At 44.1% G+C, this 24,015-nt stretch overlaps 1 protein-coding gene across 3 annotated transcripts in view; it reads right to left on the bottom strand.

Annotated features, from left to right (window-relative positions):
• The window catches only part of LOC109894652 (unconventional myosin-VI), a 111,896-nt gene that overhangs the window by 25,914 nt on the left and 61,967 nt on the right, over nucleotides 1–24,015 (bottom strand). For all 3 annotated transcript variants that reach the window (XM_020488278.2, XM_020488279.2, XM_020488280.2), the window contains exons 15-27: nucleotides 23,832–23,904; nucleotides 18,327–18,454; nucleotides 17,294–17,389; nucleotides 16,879–17,049; nucleotides 11,730–11,768; nucleotides 11,532–11,625; nucleotides 11,243–11,373; nucleotides 11,053–11,130; nucleotides 10,827–10,956; nucleotides 9,375–9,465; nucleotides 8,877–9,027; nucleotides 3,183–3,391; nucleotides 2,939–3,017 (exon numbers count right to left, since the gene is read on the bottom strand). In XM_020488278.2, the coding sequence (XP_020343867.1) occupies nucleotides 2,939–3,017; nucleotides 3,183–3,391; nucleotides 8,877–9,027; nucleotides 9,375–9,465; nucleotides 10,827–10,956; nucleotides 11,053–11,130; nucleotides 11,243–11,373; nucleotides 11,532–11,625; nucleotides 11,730–11,768; nucleotides 16,879–17,049; nucleotides 17,294–17,389; nucleotides 18,327–18,454; nucleotides 23,832–23,904 (1,470 nt within the window). The remainder of the gene's footprint in view (nucleotides 1–2,938; nucleotides 3,018–3,182; nucleotides 3,392–8,876; nucleotides 9,028–9,374; nucleotides 9,466–10,826; nucleotides 10,957–11,052; nucleotides 11,131–11,242; nucleotides 11,374–11,531; nucleotides 11,626–11,729; nucleotides 11,769–16,878; nucleotides 17,050–17,293; nucleotides 17,390–18,326; nucleotides 18,455–23,831; nucleotides 23,905–24,015) is intronic.

Genomic DNA, 24,015 nt, shown 5'->3' with positions numbered 1-24,015 from the left:
AGGCGGGGAATACAGGGTAGGAGAGGGTAGGAGAGGACAGGAGGGGGAATACAGGGCAGGAGAGGACAGGCGGGGGAATACAGGGTAGGAGAGGGTAGGAGAGGACAGGCGGGGGAATACAGGGTAGGAGAGGACAGGAGGGGGAATACAGGGCAGGAGAGGACAGGCGGGGGAATACAGGGTGGGAGAGGACAGGAGGGGGAATACAGGGTAGGAGAGGACAGGAGGGGGAATACAGGGTAGGAAGGACAGGAGGGGGGAATACAGGGTAGGAGTGGACAGGAGGGGGGAATACAGGGTAGGAGTGGACAGGAGGGGGGAATACAGGGTAGGAGAGGACAGGAGGGGGAATAGAGGGTAGGAGAGGACAGGAGGGGGAATAGAGGGTAGGAGAGGACAGGAGGGGGAATATAGGGTAGGAGAGGACAGGAGGGGGAATACAGGGTAGGAGAGGACAGGAGGGGGAATAGAGGGTAGGAGAGGACAGGAGGGGGAATACAGGGTAGGAGAGGACAGGAGGGGGAATACAGGGCAGGAGAGGACAGGAGGGGGAATACAGGGCAGGAGAGGACAGGCGGGGGAATACAGGGTAGGAGAGGACAGGAGGGGGAATACAGGGCAGAAGAGGACAGGAGGGGGAATACAGGGTAGGAGAGGACAGGAGGGGGGAATACAGGGTAGGAGAGGACAGGAGGGGGGAATACAGGGTAGGAGAGGGCAGGAGGGGGAATACAGGGTAGGAGAGGACAGGCGGGGGAATACAGGGTAGGAGAGGACAGGAGGGGGAATACAGGGTAGGAGAGGGCAGGAGAGGACAGGTGGGGGAATACAGGGTAGGGGAGGACAGGAGGGGGAATACAGGGCAGAAGGAAAGCAGAGGACTCAGTCTAGAGGGAGCAGGGTAGGTCTGGGAAGGAGAAAGTCAGCAGGAGTGATCCATCATCAGCCAGCGATGACCCACTGGGGATTCTGACGAATGCCAAGGCCCTGGCGGTCTCCCTGTGAGACGGGGGAGCAAATAACTTTCACTCAGCGGGAACAGTAGTGTAGCTCAGTTGGTAGATCATGGTGCTTGCAAAGCCAGGGTTGTGGGTTCGATTCTCATGACTAAGTCGCTTTGGATAAAAGCGTCTGCTAAATGGCATGCATTAGGTTGGAAGAAAATAATATACTTACATATATACAGATGAGATTTGTAGAGATATCAGTACAACAAACACGACTGGGAAGAAATCAATCCATTGCTGCTCCATAGTAAGAGACTGCTCCATAGTAAGAGACTACAGGCTGCTCCATGGTAAGAGACTACTCCATAGCAAGAGACTACTCCATAGCAAGAGACTACAGACTGTTCCATAGCAAGAGACTACAGGCTGCTCCATAGCAAGAGACTACAGGCTGCTCCATAGTAAGAGACTACAGGCTGCTCCATAGCAAGAGACTATAGGCTGATCCATGATAAGAGACTACTCCATATCAAGAGACTACACCATAGCAAGAGACTACAGCTGCTCCATAGTAAGAGACTACAGGCTGTTCCATAGTAAGAGACTACAGGCTGTTCCATAGTAAGAGACTACTCCATAGCAAGAGACTACAGGCTGCTCCATAGTAAGAGACTACTCCAAAGTAAGAGACTACAAGCTGCTCCATAGTAAGAGACTACTCCATAGACTACTCCATAGTAAGAGCCTACTCCATAGTAAGAGACTACTCCATAGACTACTCCATAGCAAGAGACTACATGCTGCTCCATAGTAAGAGACTACCCCATAGCAAGAGACTACTCCATAGACTACTCCATAGCAAGAGACTACATGCTGCTCCATAGTAAGAGACTACAGGCTGCTCCATAGTAAGAGACTACAGGCTGCTCCATAGTAAGAGACTACAGGCTGCTCCATAGTAAGAGACTACAGGCTGCTCCATAGTAAGAGACTACAGGCTGCTCCATAGTAAGAGACTACAGGCTGCTCCATAGTAAGAGACTACAGGCTGCTCCATAGTAAGAGACTACAGGCTGCTCCATAGTAAGAGACTACAGGCTGCTCCATAGTAAGAGACTACAGGCTACTCCATAGTAAGAGACTACACGCTGCTCCATAGTAAGAGACTACAGGCTGCTCATAGTAAGAGACTACTCCAAAGTAAGAGACTACTCCAAAGTAAGAGACTACTCCAAAGTAAGAGACTACAGGCTGCTCCATAGTAAGAGACTACTCCAAAGTAAGAGACTACTCCAAAGTAAGAGACTACAGGCTGCTCCATAGCAAGAGACGACATGCTGCTCCATAGTAAGAGACTACAGGCTGCTCCATAGTAAGAGACTACAGGCTGCTCCATAGTAAGAGACTACAGGCTACTCCATAGTAAGAGACTACACGCTGCTCCATAGTAAGAGACTACAGGCTGCTCATAGTAAGAGACTACTCCAAAGTAAGAGACTACTCCAAAGTAAGAGACTACTCCAAAGTAAGAGACTACAGGCTGCTCCATAGTAAGAGACTACTCCAAAGTAAGAGACTACTCCAAAGTAAGAGACTACAGGCTGCTCCATAGCAAGAGACGACATGCTGCTCCATAGTAAGAGACTACAGGCTGCTCCATAGTAAGAGACGACAGGCTGTTCCATAGTAAGAGACGACAGGCTGCTCCATAGTAAGAGACGACAGGCTGCTCCATAGTAAGAGACGACAGGCTGCTCCATAGTATGAGACGACAGGCTGCTCCATAGTAAGAGACGACAGGCTGCTCCATAGTAAGAGACGACAGGCTGCTCCATAGTAAGAGACGACAGGCTGCTCCATAGCAAGAGACTACTATCAGGCAAAAGGGTCAATATGTAATGAAGTGGGCAGTGTTGGAGTGTCTTGTAGGAGGAGAAGGGTAACAAAGCTCTCCTTTTCCACAAAAAGGTCACTTCATTGGGGTCACAAACCTGCATAATCTTCTTTTCTTCCTCCCTCCTCTTCCTCTCCTCCTCTTCCTGCTTCCTCTTATGCTCCATCTCTGATTTCCTAATGAGAGGGGGCAGGGACGACAGAGGTGTTTAATGCTCTTATATGGCAAAGCGTGCAGGCTTTTATTCCGGCCCAGCACTAACACACTAGATCCAAAAGCCCTCCACTACAGAAATAGCCCACCCCAGTGCTAGCCCATTTATGTTCCGATCCCCCCCTTACTTCTTTCTGTCGTTCTCCTCCTGCTGCCGTTGCTGGTCGTCCTCCTCCCTCCTCTTCCTCTCTCTTTCCATCTCCTCTTCGATGCGCCGCAGCCTCTCCATCTCGTCTTCCTCCTGCTTCTTCTTCTGCATGGAGGAGAGCAGCTGCTCCAAGCTCTTCACCAGCCCCTGGTACTCCTGGTCAATCTCCTTCCTGGTCATCACTGTGGCCTAAAGGAGGGGGCATAGGTCAAAGGTCATAGGAGTGGTGTCCTAGGCCTATTCCCCCAAAAAACAATAGGCTAAAACCAGAATTATTTAGACCTGTCTGTCATACAGTATGTCATGGTCAGTATTATAAACATATACAGTGCATTTGGAAAGTATTCAGACCAGTTTACTTATTCCACATTTTGTTACGTTACAGCCTTATTCTCAAATGGATGAGATAAAAAATGTTCCTCATCAATCTACACACCATACCCCACAATGACAAAGTGAAAACAGGTTTCCTCGAAATGTTTGCAAATGTATTAAAAATAAAACAGAAGTACTTTATTTACATCAGTATTCAGACCCTTTGCTGTGAGACTCGAAACTGAGCTCAGGTGCATCCTGTTTCCATTGATCATCCTTGAGATGTTTCTACAACTTGATTGGAGTCCACCCATGGTAAATTCAATTGATTGGACATGATTTGAAAAAGGCACACACCTGTCTATATAAGGTCCCACAGTTGACAGTGCATATCAGAGCAAAAACCAGGCCACGAGGTCGAAGGAATTGTCCGTAGAGGTCCGGGGCAGAATTGTGTCAAGGCACAGATCTGGGGAAGGGTACCAAAACATTTCTGCAGCATTAAAGGTCCCCAACAACACAGTGGCCTCCATCATTCTTGAATGGAAGAAGTTTGGAACCACCATGATGGTCACTCTGAAAGAGCTTCAGCATTCCTCTGTGGAGATGGGAGAAACTTCCAGAAAGACAAACATCTCTGCAGCACTCCACCAATCAGGCCTTTATGGTAGAGTGGCCAGACGGAAGCCACTCCTCAGTAAAAGGCACAAAACAGTTCACTTGGAGTTTGCAAAAAGGCACCTAAAGGACTTTCAGAGCATGTGAAACAAGATTCTCTGGTCTGATGAAACCAAGATTGAACTCTTTGGCTAGAACCTCAGACTGGGGCGAAGGTTCATCTTCCAACAGAACAACGACCCTAAGCAAATAGCCAAGACAACGCTGGAGTGGCTTTGGGACAAGTCTCTGAATGTCCTTGAGCGGCCCAGCCAGAGCCCGGACTTGTACCTGATCTAACATTTCTGGAGAGTCCTGAAAATAGCTATGCAGTGATGCTCCCCATCCAACCAAACAAATCTTGAGAGAATGTGCAGAGAATAAATTGGAGAAACTCCCCAAACACACGCGCCAAGCTTATAGCGTCATACCCAAGAAGACTGTAAGGCTGTAATCACTGCCAAATGTGCTTTAAAACTTCTTAGGGCTGAAATCCCGTTAACGGGATCGATACCACAATAGCCAGTGAAAGTGCAGGGCGCCAAATTCAAAACAACAGAAATCTCATAATTAACATTCCTCAAACATACAAGTATTTTATACCATTTTAAAGGTAATCTTGTTGTTAATCCCACCACAGTGTCCGATTTCAAATAGGCTTTACAGTGAAAACACCACAAACGATTATGTTAGGTCAGAGCCAAGCCACAGAAAAACACAGCCATTTTTCCAGCCAAAGAGAGGAGTCACAAAAATCAGAAATAGAGATAATATTAATCACTAACCTTTGATGATCTTCATCAGATGACACTCATAGGACTTCATGTTACACAATACATGAATGTTTTGTTTGATAAAGTTCATATTTATATAAAAAAAATTCAGTATACATTGGCGCATTATGTTCAGTAGTTCCAAAAACATCCGGTGATTTTGCAGAGAGCCACATCAATTTACAGAAATACTCAGTATAAGTGTTGATGAAAATACAAGTGTTATGCATGAAACTTTAGATACACTTCTCCTTAATGCAACCGCTGTGTCAGATTTCAAAAAAGCTTTACGGAAAAAGCAAATCATGCAATAATCTGAGTACCGCACTCAGAGAACAAATACAAATATACTCCATGTTGGAGTCAACAGAAGTCAGAAATAACTTAATCAGAATGCACTCCCAGGAATCCCAGTTCCACAATAAATGTTTGATTTGTTTGATAATGTCCATCATTTATGTCCAAATAGCTACTTTTGTTAGCGCGTATGGTAAACAAATCAAAACTCAAAGCGCGTTCACTAGTTGCAGACGAAATGTCAAAAGGTTCCGTTACAGTCCATAGAAACTTGTCAAACGATGTATGGAATCAATCTTTAGGATGTTTTGAACATAAATCTTCAAAAATATTCTAACCGGAGAATTCCTTTGTCTTCAGAAAAGCAAAGGAATGGGAGATACCTCTCATGTGAAATGCGCGTGACCAGCGCGTGACTGCTGCCAGACCTGACTCATTCCCCTCTCATTAAGCCCCCCTTCATAGTAGAAGCATCAAACACATTTCTAAAGACGGTTGAAATCTAGTGGAAGCCTTAGGAAGGGCAACATGATCAATATCCCACTGTAACTTCAATAGGGGCTGAGTTGAAAATCGACCAACCTCAGCTTTCCCACATCCTGGATGGATTTTTTCTCAGGTACTTTGCCTGCCATATGAGTTCTGTTATACTCACAGACATGTTTCAAACAGTTTTAGAAACTTCAGAGTGTTTTCTATCCAAATAATAAGCATATATTTGCAACTGGGACTGAGGAGCAGGCAGTTTACTCTGGGCACCTTATTCATCCAAGCTACTCAATAATGCCCCCCAGCCATAAGAAGTTTTTAACAAAGTACTGAGTAAAGGGTCTGAATACTTATGTAAATGTGATATGTTTTTTACATTTTTTTACATGTCTAAAAAACTGTTTTTGCCTTGTCATTATCGGGTATTGCGTGTAGATTGATGAGGGGAAAAAACGATATAATCCATTTTAGAATAAGGCTGTTCAGTAACAAAATGTTGAAAATGTCAAGGGGTCTGAATACAATGTAGACAACATATGCCTTCATAGACTAAACCTTGTTAATCATTGGTTATGATTCCCAATATGTGCTACTACCGTCCCCATTAACACTGCTGAGCGCACCGACTAACACAGGCATTTGAGATAGTCTTTTCAGTGTATGGGGAATATGCCAAAAGTAACATCCAATTCCCAATATCCCAGAATCTCATTTAATTAAACTTTTTCTCATTTAATCCTTGTTTCCTATACAAGTGGTGTAATTAAAACTGTCCGATTCCAGGAAGTGAGAGGGGCAGCCCTCCGCAGTGGGCCTGGCAGAAATCCCCTTGTCTGTTTAGGGTTGTGACACCCTCCAGATCTATTCAATAAGCTAACCAGAGAGACATCGACTCAGAGCCCCACCGCCACCTGCTACCACTGCTGCCCTGGTCACCTCGGTGTCACACCCTGTCTATCAGTGGGGGGTATAGGGTGGATTGATTTCCCTGACGTGGTTCAGACAGACACCACAGGGGGAAATCACAAGCTGACTGACAGCTATTGTTTATGACTATTGTATAATTCAGCTAGCGATGCTACGCTAGGCCCTTAGCGATGCTACACTAGGTGCGTCATAAAGGGCTAGGAATAGCATCATTAGCTGGTGAACACAGAGCAGATGCCAATGGGCTAACGGGCAGACGCACAGAGGTGACTGAACTAGGGAGCGAGGGAGACAAAAAGAGGAGACTAGAAACATTTGCTGATGTGGAAAATGTTCTGCTCGGATGCCAGTCATCTAGTCTCCCGAGTGGAGACTGATGTTTCTAGCAGAGGGAGAGAGGGGAGTGTTTGATTAAATGGACAGGAAAAACACAGTATTTCTCAACCTCTTTCCCTGAAGAAATACAGCCAAAATGATGTAAAGTTTGGCAACTCATTTGAGAAATGAAACAGCGGGGACTGTAAAGCAACACAAAACACACACACACACGATAACATAAGCACCACACACACACACACACGTACACATGGATTTTGTGCTGTAGATATGTGGTAGTGGAGTAGGGGCCTGAGGGCACACACTTAGAGTGATGTGAAATCGGTTATGAATGTATTGTAATGTTTTTAAAATTGTATAACTGCCTTAGTTTTGTCAGACCCCAGGAAGAGTAGCTGCTAATGGGGATCCATAATAAATACAAATCCCTTACCATATACCGACTGATGTTTATAGCAGAAGAATAGAGGGGAGAACCATTACCATATTTAGCCATTTTAAAGGATTATGGATCAAAACAGGAAATGGCTCCCTGACAAGATGACAGGGAGATGAAATGAGATTAGAGAGAGATGTGATGAGATCAGCGGGATTAGATTAGAAAGTTAAGACATATTAGGGTGTGTTCGTAAATTCACTCTCGTAAATTCAGAGCGCTGTCAGATTGTCCGTTCGGAATTTCAGAGCGTTTCGCTCTCGGAGTGTTCAGAGCCACACTGGACGATCTGGCCAAAGAGTAGGGTTGAACCAAGCGTTCTGACCTAACAACGGCAATCAAGCTCCCAAGCGAACTGGCTAAAGTTAGATAGCTTGATAGCTACTTCCAGACATAAATGAGAGAACACCTCACTCTGGATATTTTTCTTACCCTAGCAGAGCTGGTTAGGCTGTTCTCATGTTATCCAGAGCATTGGTGACTGTAACTGTGCTGCTGGCAACAATTGAATGATGTTTTTTTTGCCAAGGTTTACAAACACCGGTCATATTCAACGGGGTGTTGAGCGTTCGTAAATTCATTAGTTATTCCGAGAGCGAATTTATGAATGCACCCGGAGTCACCCTGGCCTCCTTGGTGTAGGATGAAGATGGCCCTAGACCAGTGTTCCTAAACTGGAGGCCCCCGGCTGAATTTCGCCCAAGTTTTCTGAGCAATTTCAATTTTTATTGTTCGACATAAAAGTTTGTAAAAACACAAGCAAACTAGCTCCAAGTTATTTTAATTTTGGAAATCTGTTGCAAAGTATTCCCATGCATAATAGAGTGATATGTGTATACAAATTAAGCAAGGTTTGAAATGATGTTTTAGGCAAATATCTCTTTGGGCTTCTTGTGGTCAATTTGCAGTATACAAATTCTTAGTAATTATGTTCCGGCCCCCTGACCATCCACTCAAGAAACAAATTGTTCTGCCATAGACCTGGGTCCGTTTGATATTTTCCCCACTAATGGCTAAAGTCCTAGTACAGTCCAAAAACATGATTTTCCTGTGCTTTATATGTATTTACACACACTGAGGTTGAAATAATACTGTGAAATTGTGAAAATTATGCTAATGCCCTTTCAGTATAAGAGTTGTTTGAAAAGACCGTCTGACATTTCAGCCTGTTTTGGCCTTACCAGGCAGTAAATTAGTTACAAACCAAGAAGAAAAGCCTCTCTGCCAATAACAGCTAGTTTTCAGTTATCCCCACTCAAACAACTCCCAGACACTCCTAGAATTTTGCTAAGAAGCTATTTTTGACCATTTGAATTGAAAACTAAATCACAGTAATGTGTTTAATTGTTAGTCAGAAATTATTTGATCTTGAGATAAAAACAGGTGCATTGGAACCTTTAAGGTAAGGAATGGGGCATGGGAAGCTGATCAAAGACCTCCTCACCTTGATATTGGCCATGAAGGTGTCGATGGAGGCCCCCAGCTCCTGGACCTGCTGGGCCATCTCCTGCTTGCCCTCCTTCAGAGCACCCACCACCTCGTTGAAGCGTTCCATACGCATCTTCAGGTTACGCACCTTCACCATGCCGTCGACGCTGTGGCCGTATGAGCCCACGCGCACACACGTTAGTGTGAGCACGCTCGCACGTGCACATACACACGTACATACAGTCAGAATATCATGATAACAAAACAATTCAAAAAGCCATCACCCGGATGGATGCATTCACCAAAGCAATATATATTTTCCAAATGCAATACGGTGACAGAACCGGCCACGAGTCACGGCTGAGCTCTCCAGATTGATTTGAACTTCTAACTGCAGAATGTGGAGAAGCCATCAAAAGGCACAGAGTGTGAAGCACTTTTAAACAAAGATAATGTTTGTGCGCGCAGGCGTGTGTGTGTGTGTGTGTGTGTGTGTGTGTGTGTGTACACCCACCGTGGCTTATGTTTCTTCTTACAGAGCCACATGCGGACGGTCTTCTGAATCTTAACAAGGGCAGAGGCACGATACTTCATCTTCTCCTTCACTGGGGGGGGGAATAAATTGTCAAATCTAGTCAATGTATTATTGTCAACATATCCTACATTACTCATCTCATATGTATATACTGTTCTATACCATCTACTGCATCTTGCCTATGCCGCATGGCCATCACTCATCCATATATTTATATGTACATATTATTCATCCCTTTACATTTGGGTGTATATGGTAGTTGTGAATTTGTTAGATTACTTGATAGATACTACTGTATTGTCGGAACTAGAAGCACAAGCATTTTGCTACACTCACATTAACATCTGCTAACCATGTGTATGTGACAAATAAAATTTGATTTGACTTGATATTGGGCCAATTCACACAGAGATAAAGCCACACACAACTCTTAATAGGGATATTAAATTTGAATTTTGGGGGGGGAAATAAAATGGAAGAGCAGCCAGCCATCACAATGCATATATCCTCAGATATGGGATATCCTGACGGTGAAAAAAGCAGGTAACTGGTGGGCCGAGGCAGTCTACAGTTATTACTTACAACGTGATATCATTGATTTGATACTTTACCCTAATAAGCACTGCCGGTGCTGCACTTTGTTAAATGGGAGGGAAAATCAATATAACTTGGCACGGAGGGTAATGGTCCAAGGAACTGCTTTTAGTGTGAAAGATTGCCTCGAGCAATAGAAATGTGAAACATAAGAACTATGGTAGTAGAATACAGCTGCCGGCGTGTGGTAATCAGTGTTTGACTAAATGGAGGGGAAAAAAACTATTTCTCAACCTCTTGCCCTGTGAAGAAGTAGAGGCAAAATTATGTAAAGTTATGAAAAGTTAAACAACTCCTGACTCAGCAGAAATCATTTGAACCCTTTTCATTATATTGGCTGTTTTGTTTGAGAAGTTAGTTTGGTCTTTTCCACCATTTTAAAGCCCATGTAGGGACTGACGCTACAAATTAGCTCAACCTAAAGCATGATGCTACAAATTAGCTCAACCTAAAGCATGATGCTACAAATTAGCGCAACCTAACACATAACGCTGCAAATTAGCTCAACCTAAAACATGACGCTACAAATTAGCTCAACCTAAAGCATGATGCTACAAATTAGCGCAACCTAACACATAACGCTGCAAATTAGCTCAACCTAAAACATGACGCTACAAATTAGCTCAACCTAAAGCATGATGCTACAAATTAGCGCAACCTAACACATAACGCTGCAAATTAGCTCAACCTAAAGCACGAGGGTGCAACGTGTCAATCTTTTCATTGTATCGGTCCCTAACAACTAAATCCATTATTATTGTTAACTAGGAGGAGTGCTATTGTTCGACAGTACATTGTCCAGCTCAGTGTGAGTATGAGTCAGGGGTGTTGACGTACATTTGATGACAGAAAGGGAGCACCACTGGACCTTCTTCCAACGACTGACGACCAGCCACTGGTTGACCTTCTTCACCAGCTCTGCCAGGTGGTCCGGGTCCGACTTCATGATCTGGTCGAACTCCGCAAACTGACCACGAAGCAGGACATCAAGAGAATTACTCTAGGTCATTTGGCCCGTATGACATTCATGCACATTAAAAAGAGAGCTGAAAGCAGTGCTTACCTTCCCAGGGCGGAAGAACACTCTGGTCAAACCAAACTTGTAGTCATTCTCATTCAGCCCCAGCGCTTTGAACAAAGCCTGCAGAGGAACAAGAACAAAAAACCCCAGTCAAAGTCTTCTAAAAGTATAAACATCTGAATAATACAAGGTTTATATGAAATGGAATGCTGATCTTGGGGGAGCCACCCACCTTGCAGAAGAGCCTTGGGTCCAGTCGTGTGAGCTTGTCAGGCATGTACTGCTTGTACATGTTGTAGAGCTCATGGAAGGGAGCTCGGGAGGGGAAGCCTCCCTGCATCAAGTCCAGCACTGACACCATGCCTGGTGAGGAAAGGGGAGAGAATGGTGTTTGTGTATGTGTGTGTATCCGCAGTAATCTTTATAATGGATAATGAACTACTGCATTATAAAACTTTTTTCCCCCCGTGAATATGTTAATAATAGTTCTGCGAGTATGTTCTTCCTCTCCTAGCCAATACCTGAACACTGCAGCTGAGACAGAATCTGGGCTCCTTCAAACTGGTGGCTCACCATCTTCAAGTTGGGTTTCACACAGCGAATGAAGCTGGAACCCTTTGAAAGACAGGTAAAACATATCTATCAGATGCCATCTGAGGCCAGTTGATGACTACCAGTGTGAGAGAGAGGACATCAGATATGGCGACACAGATACTCACAGTGCTGCGAAGCTTCTCCAGAAGTACATTCAACTGGGTCTGTGAAGGCAGGCAGAAAAAGAGGCATGTTTAATACTTAGTCTGAGTCCCACCACACTGCACAACAAGGTCCTTAGGAGCACTTACAAACAAATTGGTAATATATTTGACGTTGCACATTTAAAACTGAAAAGAACATTAGTTATAATGCTGACATACCCAATAGAAAGTAAGACAGGTGAGGGATAACAGCACACAGAAAGACAAAAAAGATCTGCAGAAGCCACTTCAACTAAATTGAATGTTTTCGTAAATTATATAAAACATTTACTGAAACTGTGCTATGTAGATACTTTTATGCAACACAAGAGAATGACTGTATGTAAGACACAACTTGGCAATGTTTCACTGGTGATAGTAGAGATTAATATTTTAAAACATATTCAAATAAAGAAATCAAACTTACCTATGTTCCCTTCCTCACAGCAATGCATTGCAATAGATTGCCTCACATTGCCTAACTTTTCTAATGTTATTTGATGTTTTATTAATAAAAGCATATCTGGTTGTAATCTCTACAATGCTACACTCAGGTACTTTTTTCATGTCTTATGTGATGAATTATTAATAAAAGCGTCAACTCAAGCATCCCCACACACAAACAGACCATACAGGAAGACAGGTGGTGGAGGAGTATGATAGGAAAACAGGAATGGGTGCTGTGTGTGCGCATCTACTGATGCAGTATTGGGTTATCGAAACAATCAACAATGACATAGATGGCCGCCTCGCTTCGCGTTCCTAGGAAACTATGCAGTATTTTGTTTTGTTTACGTGTTATTTCTAACATAGGTACCCCAGGTAATCTTAGGTTTTATTACATACAGTCGGGAGGAACTACTGGATATAAGAGCAACGTCAACCATCATTACGACCAGGAATACGACTTTCCCGAAGCGGATCCTGTGTTTTGCCCACCACCCGGGACAATGGATCGGATCCCAGCCGGCGAACCAAAACAACAGCGTTGTAAAAGGGGCAGACGAAGCGGTCTTCTGATCAGGCTCCGGAGACGGGCACATCGCGCACCGATCCTGAGCATACTACTCGCCAATGTCAAGTCTCTTGACAACAAGGTTGATGAAATCCGAGCAAGGGTAGCATTCCAGAGAGACATAAGAGACTAACGTTCTTTGCTTCACGGAAACATGGCTCACTCGAGACACGCTATCGGAGTCGGTACAGCCACCTGGTTTCTTCACGTATCGCGCCGACAGAAACAAGCATCTTTCTGGTAAGAAGAGGGGCGGGGGGGTATGCCTTGTGATTAACGAGACGTGGTGTGATCATAACAACATACAAGAACTCAAGTCCTTCTGTTCACCTGACTTAGAATTCCTCACAATCAAATGTCGAACGCATTATCTACCAAGAGAATTCTATTCGATAAAAATCACAGCCGCATATATTCCCCCCCAAGCAGACACATCGATGGTCATGAACAAACTTTATTTGACTCTATGTAAACATGAAACCACATATCCTGAGGCTGCATTCAATGTAGCTGGAGATTTTAACAAGGCTAATCTGAAAACAAGACTCCCTAAATTCTATCAGCATATCGATTGTGCTACCAGGGCTGGTAAAACCCTGGATCATTTTTATTCTAACTTCCGCGACACATATAAGCCCCCCCCCCCCCCCGCCCTCCTTTCAGAAAAGCTGACCACGACTCCATTTTGTTGCCCCCTGCCTATAACAGAAACTAAAACAGGAAGCTCCCGCACTCAGGTCTGTTCAACGCTGGTCCGACCAATCTGATTCCACGCTTCAAAATTGCTTCGATCACGTGGATTGGGAAATGTTCCGCATTGCGTCAAACACCAACATTGACAAATATGCTGATTCGGTGAGTGAGTTTATGAGCAAGTGCATCGGGGATGTCGTGGAGGGTAGTGAGGTCTGCACAACGCATCACCAAGGGCAAACTACCTGCCCTCCAGGACACCTACACCACCCGATGTCACAGGAAGGCCATAAAGATCATCAAGGATGACTGCCTGTTCACCCCGCTATCATCCAGAAGGCGAGGTCAGTACAGGTGCATCAAAGCAGGGACCGAGAGACTGAAAAACAGCTTTTATCTCAAGGCCGTCAGAATGTTAAACAGCCACCACTAACATTGAGTGGCTGCTGCCAACATACTGACTCAACTCCAGCCACTTTAATAATGGAAAAATTGACGTAATCAATTTATCACTAGCCACTTTAAACAATACCACTTAATATAATGTTCACATACCCTACATTACTCATGTCATATGTATATACTGTACTCTATACCATCTACTGCATCTTGTCATCTTTATGTAATACATGTATCACTAGCCACTTTAAACAATACCACTTAATATAATGTTTACATACCCTACATTACTCATCTCATATGTATATACTGTACTCGATACCATCTACTGCATCTTGCCTACGCAGTTCTGTACCATCACTCATTCATAAAGTGGGGCAAAAAAGTATTTAGTCAGCCACCAATTGTGCAAGTTCTCCCACTTAAAAAGATGAGAGGCCTGTAATTTTCATCATAGGTACACTTCAACTATGACAGACAAAATGAGAAGGAAAAAAATCCAGAAAATCACATTGTAGGATTTTTTATGAATTTATTTGCAAATTATGGTGGAAAATAAATATTTGGTCACCTAGAAACAAGCAAGATTTCTGTCTCTCACAGACCTGTAACTTCTTCTTTAAGAGGCTCCTCTGTCCTCCACTGTATTAATGGCACCTGTTTGAACTTGTTATCAGTATAAAAGACACCTGTCCACAACCTCAAACAGTCACACTCCAAACTCCACTATGGCCAAGACCAAAGAGCTGTCAAAGGACACCAGAAACAAAATTGTAGACCTGCACCAGGCTGGGAAGACTAAATCTGCAATAGGTAAGCAGCTTGGTTTGAAGAAATCAACTGTGGGAGCAATTATTTGGAAATGGAAGACATACAAGACCACTGATAATCTCCCTCGATCTGGGGCTCCACACAAGATCTCACCCCGTGGGGTCAAAATGATCACAAGAACGATGAGCAAAAATCCCAGAACCACACGGGGGAACCTAGTGAATGACCTGCAGAGAGCTGGGACCAAAGTAACAAAGCCTACCATCAGTAACACACTACGCCACCAGGGATTCAAATCCTGCAGTGCCAGACGTGTCCCCCTGCTTAAGCCAGTACATGTCCAGGCCCGTCTGAAGTTTGCTAGAGAGTATTTGGATGATCCAGAAGAAGATTGGGAGAATGTCATATGGTCAGATGAAACCAAAATATAACTTTTTGGTAAAAACTCAACTCGTCGTGTTTGGAAGACAAAGAATGCTGAGTTGCATCCAAAGAACACCATACCTACTGTGACGCATGGGGGTGGAAACATCATGCTTTGGGGCTGTTTTTCTGCAAAGGGACCAGGACAACTGATCCGTGTAAAGGAAAGAATGAATTGGGCCATGTATCATGAGATTTTGAGTGAAAACCTCTTTCCATCAGCAAGGGCATTGAAGATGAAACGTGGCTGGGTCTTTCAGCATGACAATGCTCCCAAACACACCGCCCAATGAAGGACTGGCTTCGTAAGAAGCATTTCAAGGTCCTGGAGTGGCCTAGCCAGTCTCCAGATCTCAACCCCATAGAAAATCTTTGGAGGGAGTTGAAAGTCTGTGTTGCCCAGCAACAGCCCCAAAACATCACTGCTCTAGAGGAGATCTGCATGGAGGAATGGGCCAAAATACCAGCAACAGTGTGTGAAAACCTTGTGAAGACTTACAGAAAACGTTTGACCTCTGTCATTGCCAACAAAGGGTATATAACAAAGTATTGAGATAAACTTTTGTTATTGACCAAATACTTATTTTCCACCATAATTTGCAAATACATTCATAAGAAATCCTACAATGTGATTTTCTGGATTTGTTTTCTTCTCATTTTGTCTGTCATAGTTGAAGTGTACCTATGATTAAAATTACAGGCCTCTCTCATCTTTTTAAGTAGGAGAACTTGCACAATTGGTGGCTGACTAAATACTTTTTTTTGCCCCACTGTATATCTTTATGTACATATTCTTCATTCCTTTACACTTGTATAAGGTAGTTGTGTATAAGGTAGTTGTTGTGAAATTGTTAGGTTAGATTACTCGTTGGTTATTACTGCATTGTCGGAACTAGAAGCACAAGCATTTCTCTACACTCGCATTAACATCTGCTAACCATGTGTATGTGACAAATAAAATTTGATTTGAGACAAGTTACCTTCTGTCCCTGGCTGATGCTATGCTTCTTCGTGACTTACTTCTAGCCCTGTGCTGCTTTCTAACTTTATCATACCCTTTCTCTAGCTGTATTTATCCAACTTTTTCCACAAAGGAAGGATTTCTCAGGAAAAGAGGTGGGAGACTGGAAGAGGCCTACAGGAAAGGAGGGATGGAAGAAGAGTGGCAAGGAGAACGGCAGGGAGAGGAAAGGGGTTAGAAGTTCAAAGGTCAAAGTAGGAAATTGTACACAGTTTTCTCTAATATTGTGTCAGAAAACATCTGAAATAAGCAATAGGGAAAATAATTAGACTACAAACTAAACACCAGGGTCTTATTCTGGATCAAAAAGGGACTGAATTTGAGACAACTTTAGAGGCCCCCATCTTGGCAAATTTCCTGCAAATCTTCAATTTCTCCTTGGAGCTGAGAGAAATGCTTGCAGTTTAAAAGCACATTTCCTGCAGTTCTACAACTTTTGCCATGCTGCTGAGAGAAAATGTTGCCGTTTTAAAGCACATTTCCTGCGATTTAATTATTCTGGCTAATGCTGTGTTCTTTTGCTCAAACATAAAACCTATACTGATAAATTCATTGTTTTTATAAATTTTTTCAATTCTCCCTCACTGTCTTTTATTTTGGTGATTTTTAGTTCTCAAAGATTATATTCTTAAAAAATACACTGAAAGTTTTTACACATGAAAGTTTTTCCATCATGAAAATGTATTTTCACTGTTTGGACTTGGACGACCCGAAAAAACACTTACACAAATTAACTTGAACTAGAAGAATTCATTTTAAAATCATAGTGACATCTCAGAACCAAATGCTGCTACAGTCTCTTTCCTCACCTTGAATTTGTTGCCCACACTGATAAAGCTGAGTTTGCCAGCCTTTTGTTTGGAGTCCTTGCTGTTGTTGGAGTTCTCAAAAAGCTCCCTCACAAACTTATCCTTGGACTCACACACCAGGCTCTCCAAGGACATATGGAGAGCATCATTATTCTTCTCTACAAACTGGGTCTGCAGACACACACACACACACACACACACACAAAACATTTCATTAACAGACTAGCTGAGAAGACTATTACCAGCAGCAGCTGTATATTGTAATGAAAACATTTATAAAACTTATTTATTAACTTATTTTCTTTTAATGGTTACACCATGTTTGAGATATAACGGAGTACAGGTTGACGTAGTGTTATGAACCAATCATCCAAGAGCAAATCGGCATGTAACCATCGACGTGCGTGACGGTTACCGTCTCGTAGCACACTGCTCCGGCAAAGTGTCTGACGATGAATCCTTCATCATCTCTGACGTTCCTGTGGACAGCCAGCTTGGACTTCCTAGGAACCTGAAGAGACAGCAGCAACATAATATATTATACCCTCTTTACATAATGTGTTGGTGTGTGTATATATGTGTTGCTGTGTCGGTGTGTGTGTGTCTCTATGTCGGTGTGTGTGTGCGCGTCAGTGTGTGTGTGTGTGTGTGTGCAGGCGTCAGTGTGTGTGTGTGTGAATTTGTGTTGGTGTGTGTGTGAATGTGTGTAAGTGTGTATGTGGGTTAGTGTTGGCGTGTATGTTGGTGTGTGTGTATGTCTGTGTTGGTGTGTCTGTATGTGTGTTGGTGGGTTTGTGTGTGTACGTGCGTTGTGTGTGCGTGTACGTGTGTGTGTGTGCATGTGTACGTGTTGGTGTGAATGTGTGTGTATGTGGGTGTGTTGGTGTGTGTACATGTCTATAAGACCCTCATCAATTTGCATGACCAGCGCTAACAGTATGATTTTACATTGTGCGTGGATACTATTTATAAAAGGATCCTCACCTAGCTCTGGTGGTATGGCATTATGATTAATATTATACAACCATAAACAACTGAGAGAATATTCTTTTCAATATGAAAGGGATGATTAATATCACCTAAAAACATCTGCAGCCGACCCAGTCTAATCCTTTGGTCTGAATTGATACCAATGCAGCATTTCAAACAGGATTTTTACACCTGTTAAAAATGTATAGAAAAAGGAACAAAAGTTCCCTAAGGGAATGGGGCTGCTGGTTCACAATAGTTCTCGTGTTTCACATAGAAAAAGTAGCAGAACGTCTATTATAATACCATTCTGACCCCTAGGAATGAAGATCTAGTTAGACAAGGCAGTATCAGTTGACTAAAAGCTGAACCAAGGTCAGTTTAGCATTTTTCAATATAAACGGTTCAAGTTAGGATCCAGGATGGGTAAACTGATCCCAGATACGTGCCTGCAGGCAACTTCTACCCAAAGCTCTCACCGTCAGTCTGAAGTGGTCTTTGTGCTTGCTGTGGATGGCCTCTGCAAAGTGCTGGTCGCTGGGCAGTGGTAGGCGGTTCTCTTCATCCAGAATGTCCAGGATGCCCACCAGCTTGGCTTCCACCAGGTCTATGGGAATAAATAAGATGCATTATTACGGATGCAGTCAGCAGCATGTTCAGTTCAAGTCCAATTATTGAGATAAGAAAGTTCTTTATTGATCCTAAAGAGGGAAATTAAATGTCCTGCGCTCCTAATGTTGTAATGCCATCAGCGTTTTTAAAAGTTTGTCAATGTCACTGTGTGAAGCCATATTCAAAATGTCCACACGGTGTGGACAATAAAGTTATATTCTATCCTATTCCAGAGAGGAGCGGTCGGTGAATCAAGGTTCCCTTTCCCCGGGAACATGGACAACTTTTGTGTCTGTCTTTCACTGTGCGGTGTGGTCTGAGCCGTCTGGTTTCCCTGTGTGGTGTGGCCTAAGATGTCTGGTTTCACTGTGCGGTGTGGTCTGAGATGTCTGGTATCACTGTGCGGTGTGGTCTGAGATGTCTGGTTTCACTGTGCGGTGTGGCCTAAGATGTCTGGTTTGACTGTGCGGTGTGGCCTAAGATGTCTGGTTTGACTGTGCGGTGTGGTCTGAGATGTCTGGTTTCACTGTGCGGTGTGGTCTGAGATGTCTGGTTTCACTGTGCAGTGTGGTCTGAGATGTCTGGTTTCACTGTGAGGTGTGGTCTGAGCCGTCTGGTTTCACTGTGTGGTGTGGCCTGAGATGTCTGGTTTCACTGTAGGGTGTGGTCTGAGATGTCTGGTTTCACTGTGCGGTGTGGCCTGAGATGTCTGGTTTCACTGTGCGGTGTGGCCTGAGCCGTCTGGTTTCACTGTGCGGTGTGGCCTGAGATGTTTGGTTTCACTGTGCGGTGTGGTCTGAGATGTCTGGTTTCACTGTGCGGTGTGGCCTGAGGCGTCTGGTTTCACTGTGCGGTGTGGCCTGAGATGTCTGGTTTCACTGTGCGGTGTGGCCTAAGATGTCTGGTTTGACTGTGCGGTGTGGCCTAAGATGTCTGGTTTGACTGTGCGGTGTGGTCTGAGATGTCTGGTTTCACTGTGCGGTGTGGTCTGAGATGTCTGGTTTCACTGTGCAGTGTGGTCTGAGATGTCTGGTTTCACTGTGAGGTGTGGTCTGAGCCGTCTGGTTTCACTGTGTGGTGTGGCCTGAGATGTCTGGTTTCACTGTAGGGTGTGGTCTGAGATGTCTGGTTTCACTGTGCGGTGTGGCCTGAGATGTCTGGTTTCACTGTGCGGTGTGGCCTGAGCCGTCTGGTTTCACTGTGCGGTGTGGCCTGAGATGTTTGGTTTCACTGTGCGGTGTGGTCTGAGATGTCTGGTTTCACTGTGCGGTGTGGCCTGAGGCGTCTGGTTTCACTGTGCGGTGTGGCCTGAGATGTCTGGTTTCACTGTGCGGCGTGGCCTGAGGCGTCTGGTTTCACTGTGCGGCGTGGCCTGAGGCGTCCGGTTTCACTGTGCGGTGTGGCCTGAGGCGTCCGATTTCTCTGTGCGGTGTGGCCTGAGGCGTCCGATTTCTCTGTGCGGTGTGGCCTGAGGCGTCCGGTTTCACTGTGCGGTGTGGCCTGAGATGTCTGGTTTCACTGTGCGGTGTGGTCTGAGATGTCTGGTTTCACTGTGCGGTGTGGCCTGAGGCGTCTGGTTTCACTGTGCGGTGTGGCCTGATATGTCTGGTTTCACTGTGCGGTGTGGCCTGAGATGTTTGGTTTCACTGTGCGGTGTGGTCTGAGATGTCTGGTTTCACTGTGCGGTGTGGCCTGAGATGTCTGGTTTCACTGTGCAGTGTGGCCTGAGATGTCTGGTTTCACTGTGCGGTGTGGCCTGAGCCGTCTGGTTTCACTGTGCAGTGTGGTTTGAGATGTCTGGTTTCACTGTGCGGTGTGGTCTGAGATGTCTGGTATCACTGTGCGGTGTGGTCTGAGATGTCTGGTTTCACTGTGCGGTGTGGCCTAAGATGTCTGGTTTCACTGTGCGGTGTGGCCTAAGATGTCTGGTTTCACTGTGCGGTGTGGCCTGAGCCATCTGGTTTCACTGTGCGGTGTGGTCTGAGATGTCTGGTTTCACTGTGCGGTGTGGTCTGAGATGTCTGGTTTCACTGTGCGATGTGGCCTGAGGTGTCGGGTGTTGAAATAGGAGGCACAATGCCTTGTTTATCCAGATGTTCATCATAATACGTCCCAGTGAATTATTAATTCAGTTCATGATGTTTGGAATAGGATCTGACAGAGGCACACCAATACATTTGCATTATTAGGCACCTGTGCATAAATTGGGGGGAGATTGATGATATATTTAAATGGACATCCAAGCAGGTAATTTGCAAGTCATATAAACGTTATTCATGGCTGCCAGTTAACCTGGCAGCTGAATAATCATAACTCTGTTTGATATACAAATCTAAAATGGTTCACCTTGCAACCAATGGGATGTTTTATCCCATTCACTGGAGGTGGGGTTGTGAAAACACAGGCAGCTTAGCTGAGTCTCTCAGTCTCTCTCCCCAAGTCAGGGGGTTCAAAGAACACTGACAGTCACTCATTACACGGACCGGTTCCATTCAGAGTCCTCAGCTATGGATTCTTCCTGGTTTAATGAGGAGCCACATGTTGTGGTGCCCTCAAGTCACTAGCACTGGATAAGTTATATTGTTAAGCCCACAGCAGTAGGGAATGAGCCCAAACTGTTTTAGCCAATCTCAGTTTCTGGAAAGTGCGAGTGCTCTGTGGAGGGCTACTTCTCTGTCAGTCTGCACCTCTGCCAGTCTCTCTGTCAGTCTGTATCTCATGTCTTGTATGAGCCTTCAACATTACATGCTGACCAGACCGGACACGCCACGGGTGTTGCAAAATAAATGTAGACATACATGTTATTCAATCACTGCCCCCACACTGCTCGCGAGCGTCTGCGTGGCCAGGCGTTAAAATAGAACTTGCTTCTATTTGTGACACTCAACGCGCTGCAAGTCCGGCCTCTCCCATCTCCGCATTGGTTTTTAGGAGCATATTACCCAAGTAAGATGAACTGACGTCCACACTCCAGTTGGTTGTAGTAATGCAGCTTAAAATTGGTTGTAGTGATGCACCGTAAAGTTTGTTGCCAACCGCCATATAAAGTCCAAAGAAGAAAAAGAAGACTGAAGCAGGAGAGATGACGAGAAACAAATTTGGTTTACCGTTTTATCTGTGGATTAATTGGTCGGAGTAGAGTACCCTGGGCATTTCAGGTAAAATAACAACCAAATGTTTACATCCCAGGACAAATGATCTAGCAACAGCAAGGTAGCTAGCTAAATTGCCATAACTGTTTAATGCTTTCGACCTGTCCCCAAATTAATATATTTGGTTCCGAGTTTGTTCTGATATTTCAACATACGTGTCCTTATCGTGTCTGGTGTGGGGGTACAAAATCAACATGCGCGGGCTGTTTGGCCAGCATGTTAAACATACAGGGATTCAAGTCAATCATGTTTCTATATTTCCTCCTGCTGCTGGAGATTTCCACTCCAATCTCTACAACGTGCACACTCACAATTCTCCTTGCCTCTCCTTCTGTTTGGTTCTTAGAGGCCACCCCTAGCCAGACCCAGATCCCATCTCATTCCTTCTGTTGCCAGTCCAGAAACAGATCCCATCTCTTTCCTTCTGTTGCCAGTCCAGAAACTGATCCCATATATCTTTCCTTCTATAGCCAGTCCAGAAACAGATCCCATATATCCTTCCTTCTATAGCCAGTCCAGAAACAGATCCCATATATCCTTCCTTCTAAACCCAGTCCAGAAACAGATCCTATATATATTTCCTTCTATAACCAGTCCAGAAACAGATCCCATATATATTTCCTTCTATAGCAGTCCAGAAACAGATCCCATCTCTTTCCTTCTATAACCAGTCCAGAAACAGATCCCATATATCTTTCCTTCTATAACCAGCCCAGAAACTGATCCCATATATCTTTCCTTCTATAGCCAGTCCAGAAACAGATCCCATATATCCTTCCTTCTATAACCAGTCCAGAAACAGATCCCATATATCCTTCCTTCTAAACCCAGTCCAGAAACAGATCCTATATATATTTCCTTCTATAACCAGTCCAGAAACAGATCCCATATATATTTCCTTCTATAGCAGTCCAGAAACAGATCCCATCTCTTTCCTTCTATAACCAGTCCAGAAACAGATCCCATATATCTTTCCTTCTATAACCAGTCCAGAAACAGATCCCATATATCTTTCCTTCTATAGCCAGTCCAGAAACAGATCCCATCTCTTTCGTTCTATAGCCAGTCCAGAAACAGATCCCATATATCCTTCCTTCTATAGCCAGTCCAGAAACAGATCCCATATATCTTTCCTTCTATAGCCAGTCCAGAAACAGATCCCATCTCTTTCATTATATAGCCAGTCCAGAAACAGATCCCATCTCTTTCCTTCTAAAGCCAGTCCTTACATTATGTTTGACCCTGAAGCTTACAGTACAGGTACAGTATGCATCACCTAGAGACTTGTTGTCAGTGTGCTGTCTCATATATTAAAACAGCCAAATAGTTTAGAAGCTGCTCTTGGGGAGTTAGACTTCCCACCCTGATGAGTTGAGATAGATTGTGTGAGAACCAGGTTCTGGGAAAAATCCTGGAATCTATGTAGATATACTGTAAGTGCAATATTAGAAATATTTTGGGGTTATGTAAGAGCTCCAACATAGAATGAAATATAGCAGACATCTCAATGGGCTTCACAGTTTACTGCAGAAGAAATACACAACAAGATCTGTGTATTAATACATAGGCCCATTTCCCTGCCAGCTGTGTCATGAGAAGTCGTGAGCGCAGTTCTGACCCAGAAAGGGGCGTGTTTACGGAGTCAATACAACAACATCCAACTTCAAATGCAGTTCTAGTTAACAAACACGTAATCAGATGTTTATCGTCTACAACATTGCAGATGTCTTCGGAGGATGGAATACCTAGCAAACTACCTCAATGTGTTGTGAAATGTAGTCTGAAATTAAATCTGTCATGAAATGTTATGAAAATCTGTTCTGAAATGTGATCCAAAATTAAATCTTGTGAAATATATAACGGTCGTAATTCTGCTGGACCGCAGGAAGAGTAGCTGCTACCTTGGCAACAGATAATAGGGATCAATAACAAATACAAATACCAAGCCAGCAAGGCAAGGTAAAATATCCCAAATAGAGCTATATAAAACCAGAAGAATAATATACCAGCTGATCATAGCTATAGTCATCCGTCTTGCGTTTCATGGTCATCACTCACTTAAGTTTGTCAAGGTCCCATCCCGACATCTGCATATTGCTATTCTACTACATGTTTTTTTGACGCAAGAATGAGTGCGCATCACTCAAACGTGACGTCTGCTTGTAAACAAAAACATGTCTCTATGGAGTAAGGTGAAAATGGTTTGGCAGTGGCACCCACCTATACAGTCCTGGTTGTCGACATAATGAACTTCACTGACTCCCAGTCCCTCCTTCTGATACAGCTCTTGCTCCTGCAGAAAGAGTGGCAAGCCAACACTGAAGTAGGAAGATGTTTCTCCTAACCACTGATGCTGGCTCAGATCTTTTTTCATCCTCGTAATAGGGAGAGTGTATTGTTGGTT

The sequence above is a fragment of the Oncorhynchus kisutch genome, linkage group LG7, assembly GCF_002021735.2.
Source record: "Oncorhynchus kisutch isolate 150728-3 linkage group LG7, Okis_V2, whole genome shotgun sequence".
Taxonomy (NCBI): domain Eukaryota; kingdom Metazoa; phylum Chordata; class Actinopteri; order Salmoniformes; family Salmonidae; genus Oncorhynchus; species Oncorhynchus kisutch.
This window is presented reverse-complemented; position numbering and strand designations above follow the sequence as displayed.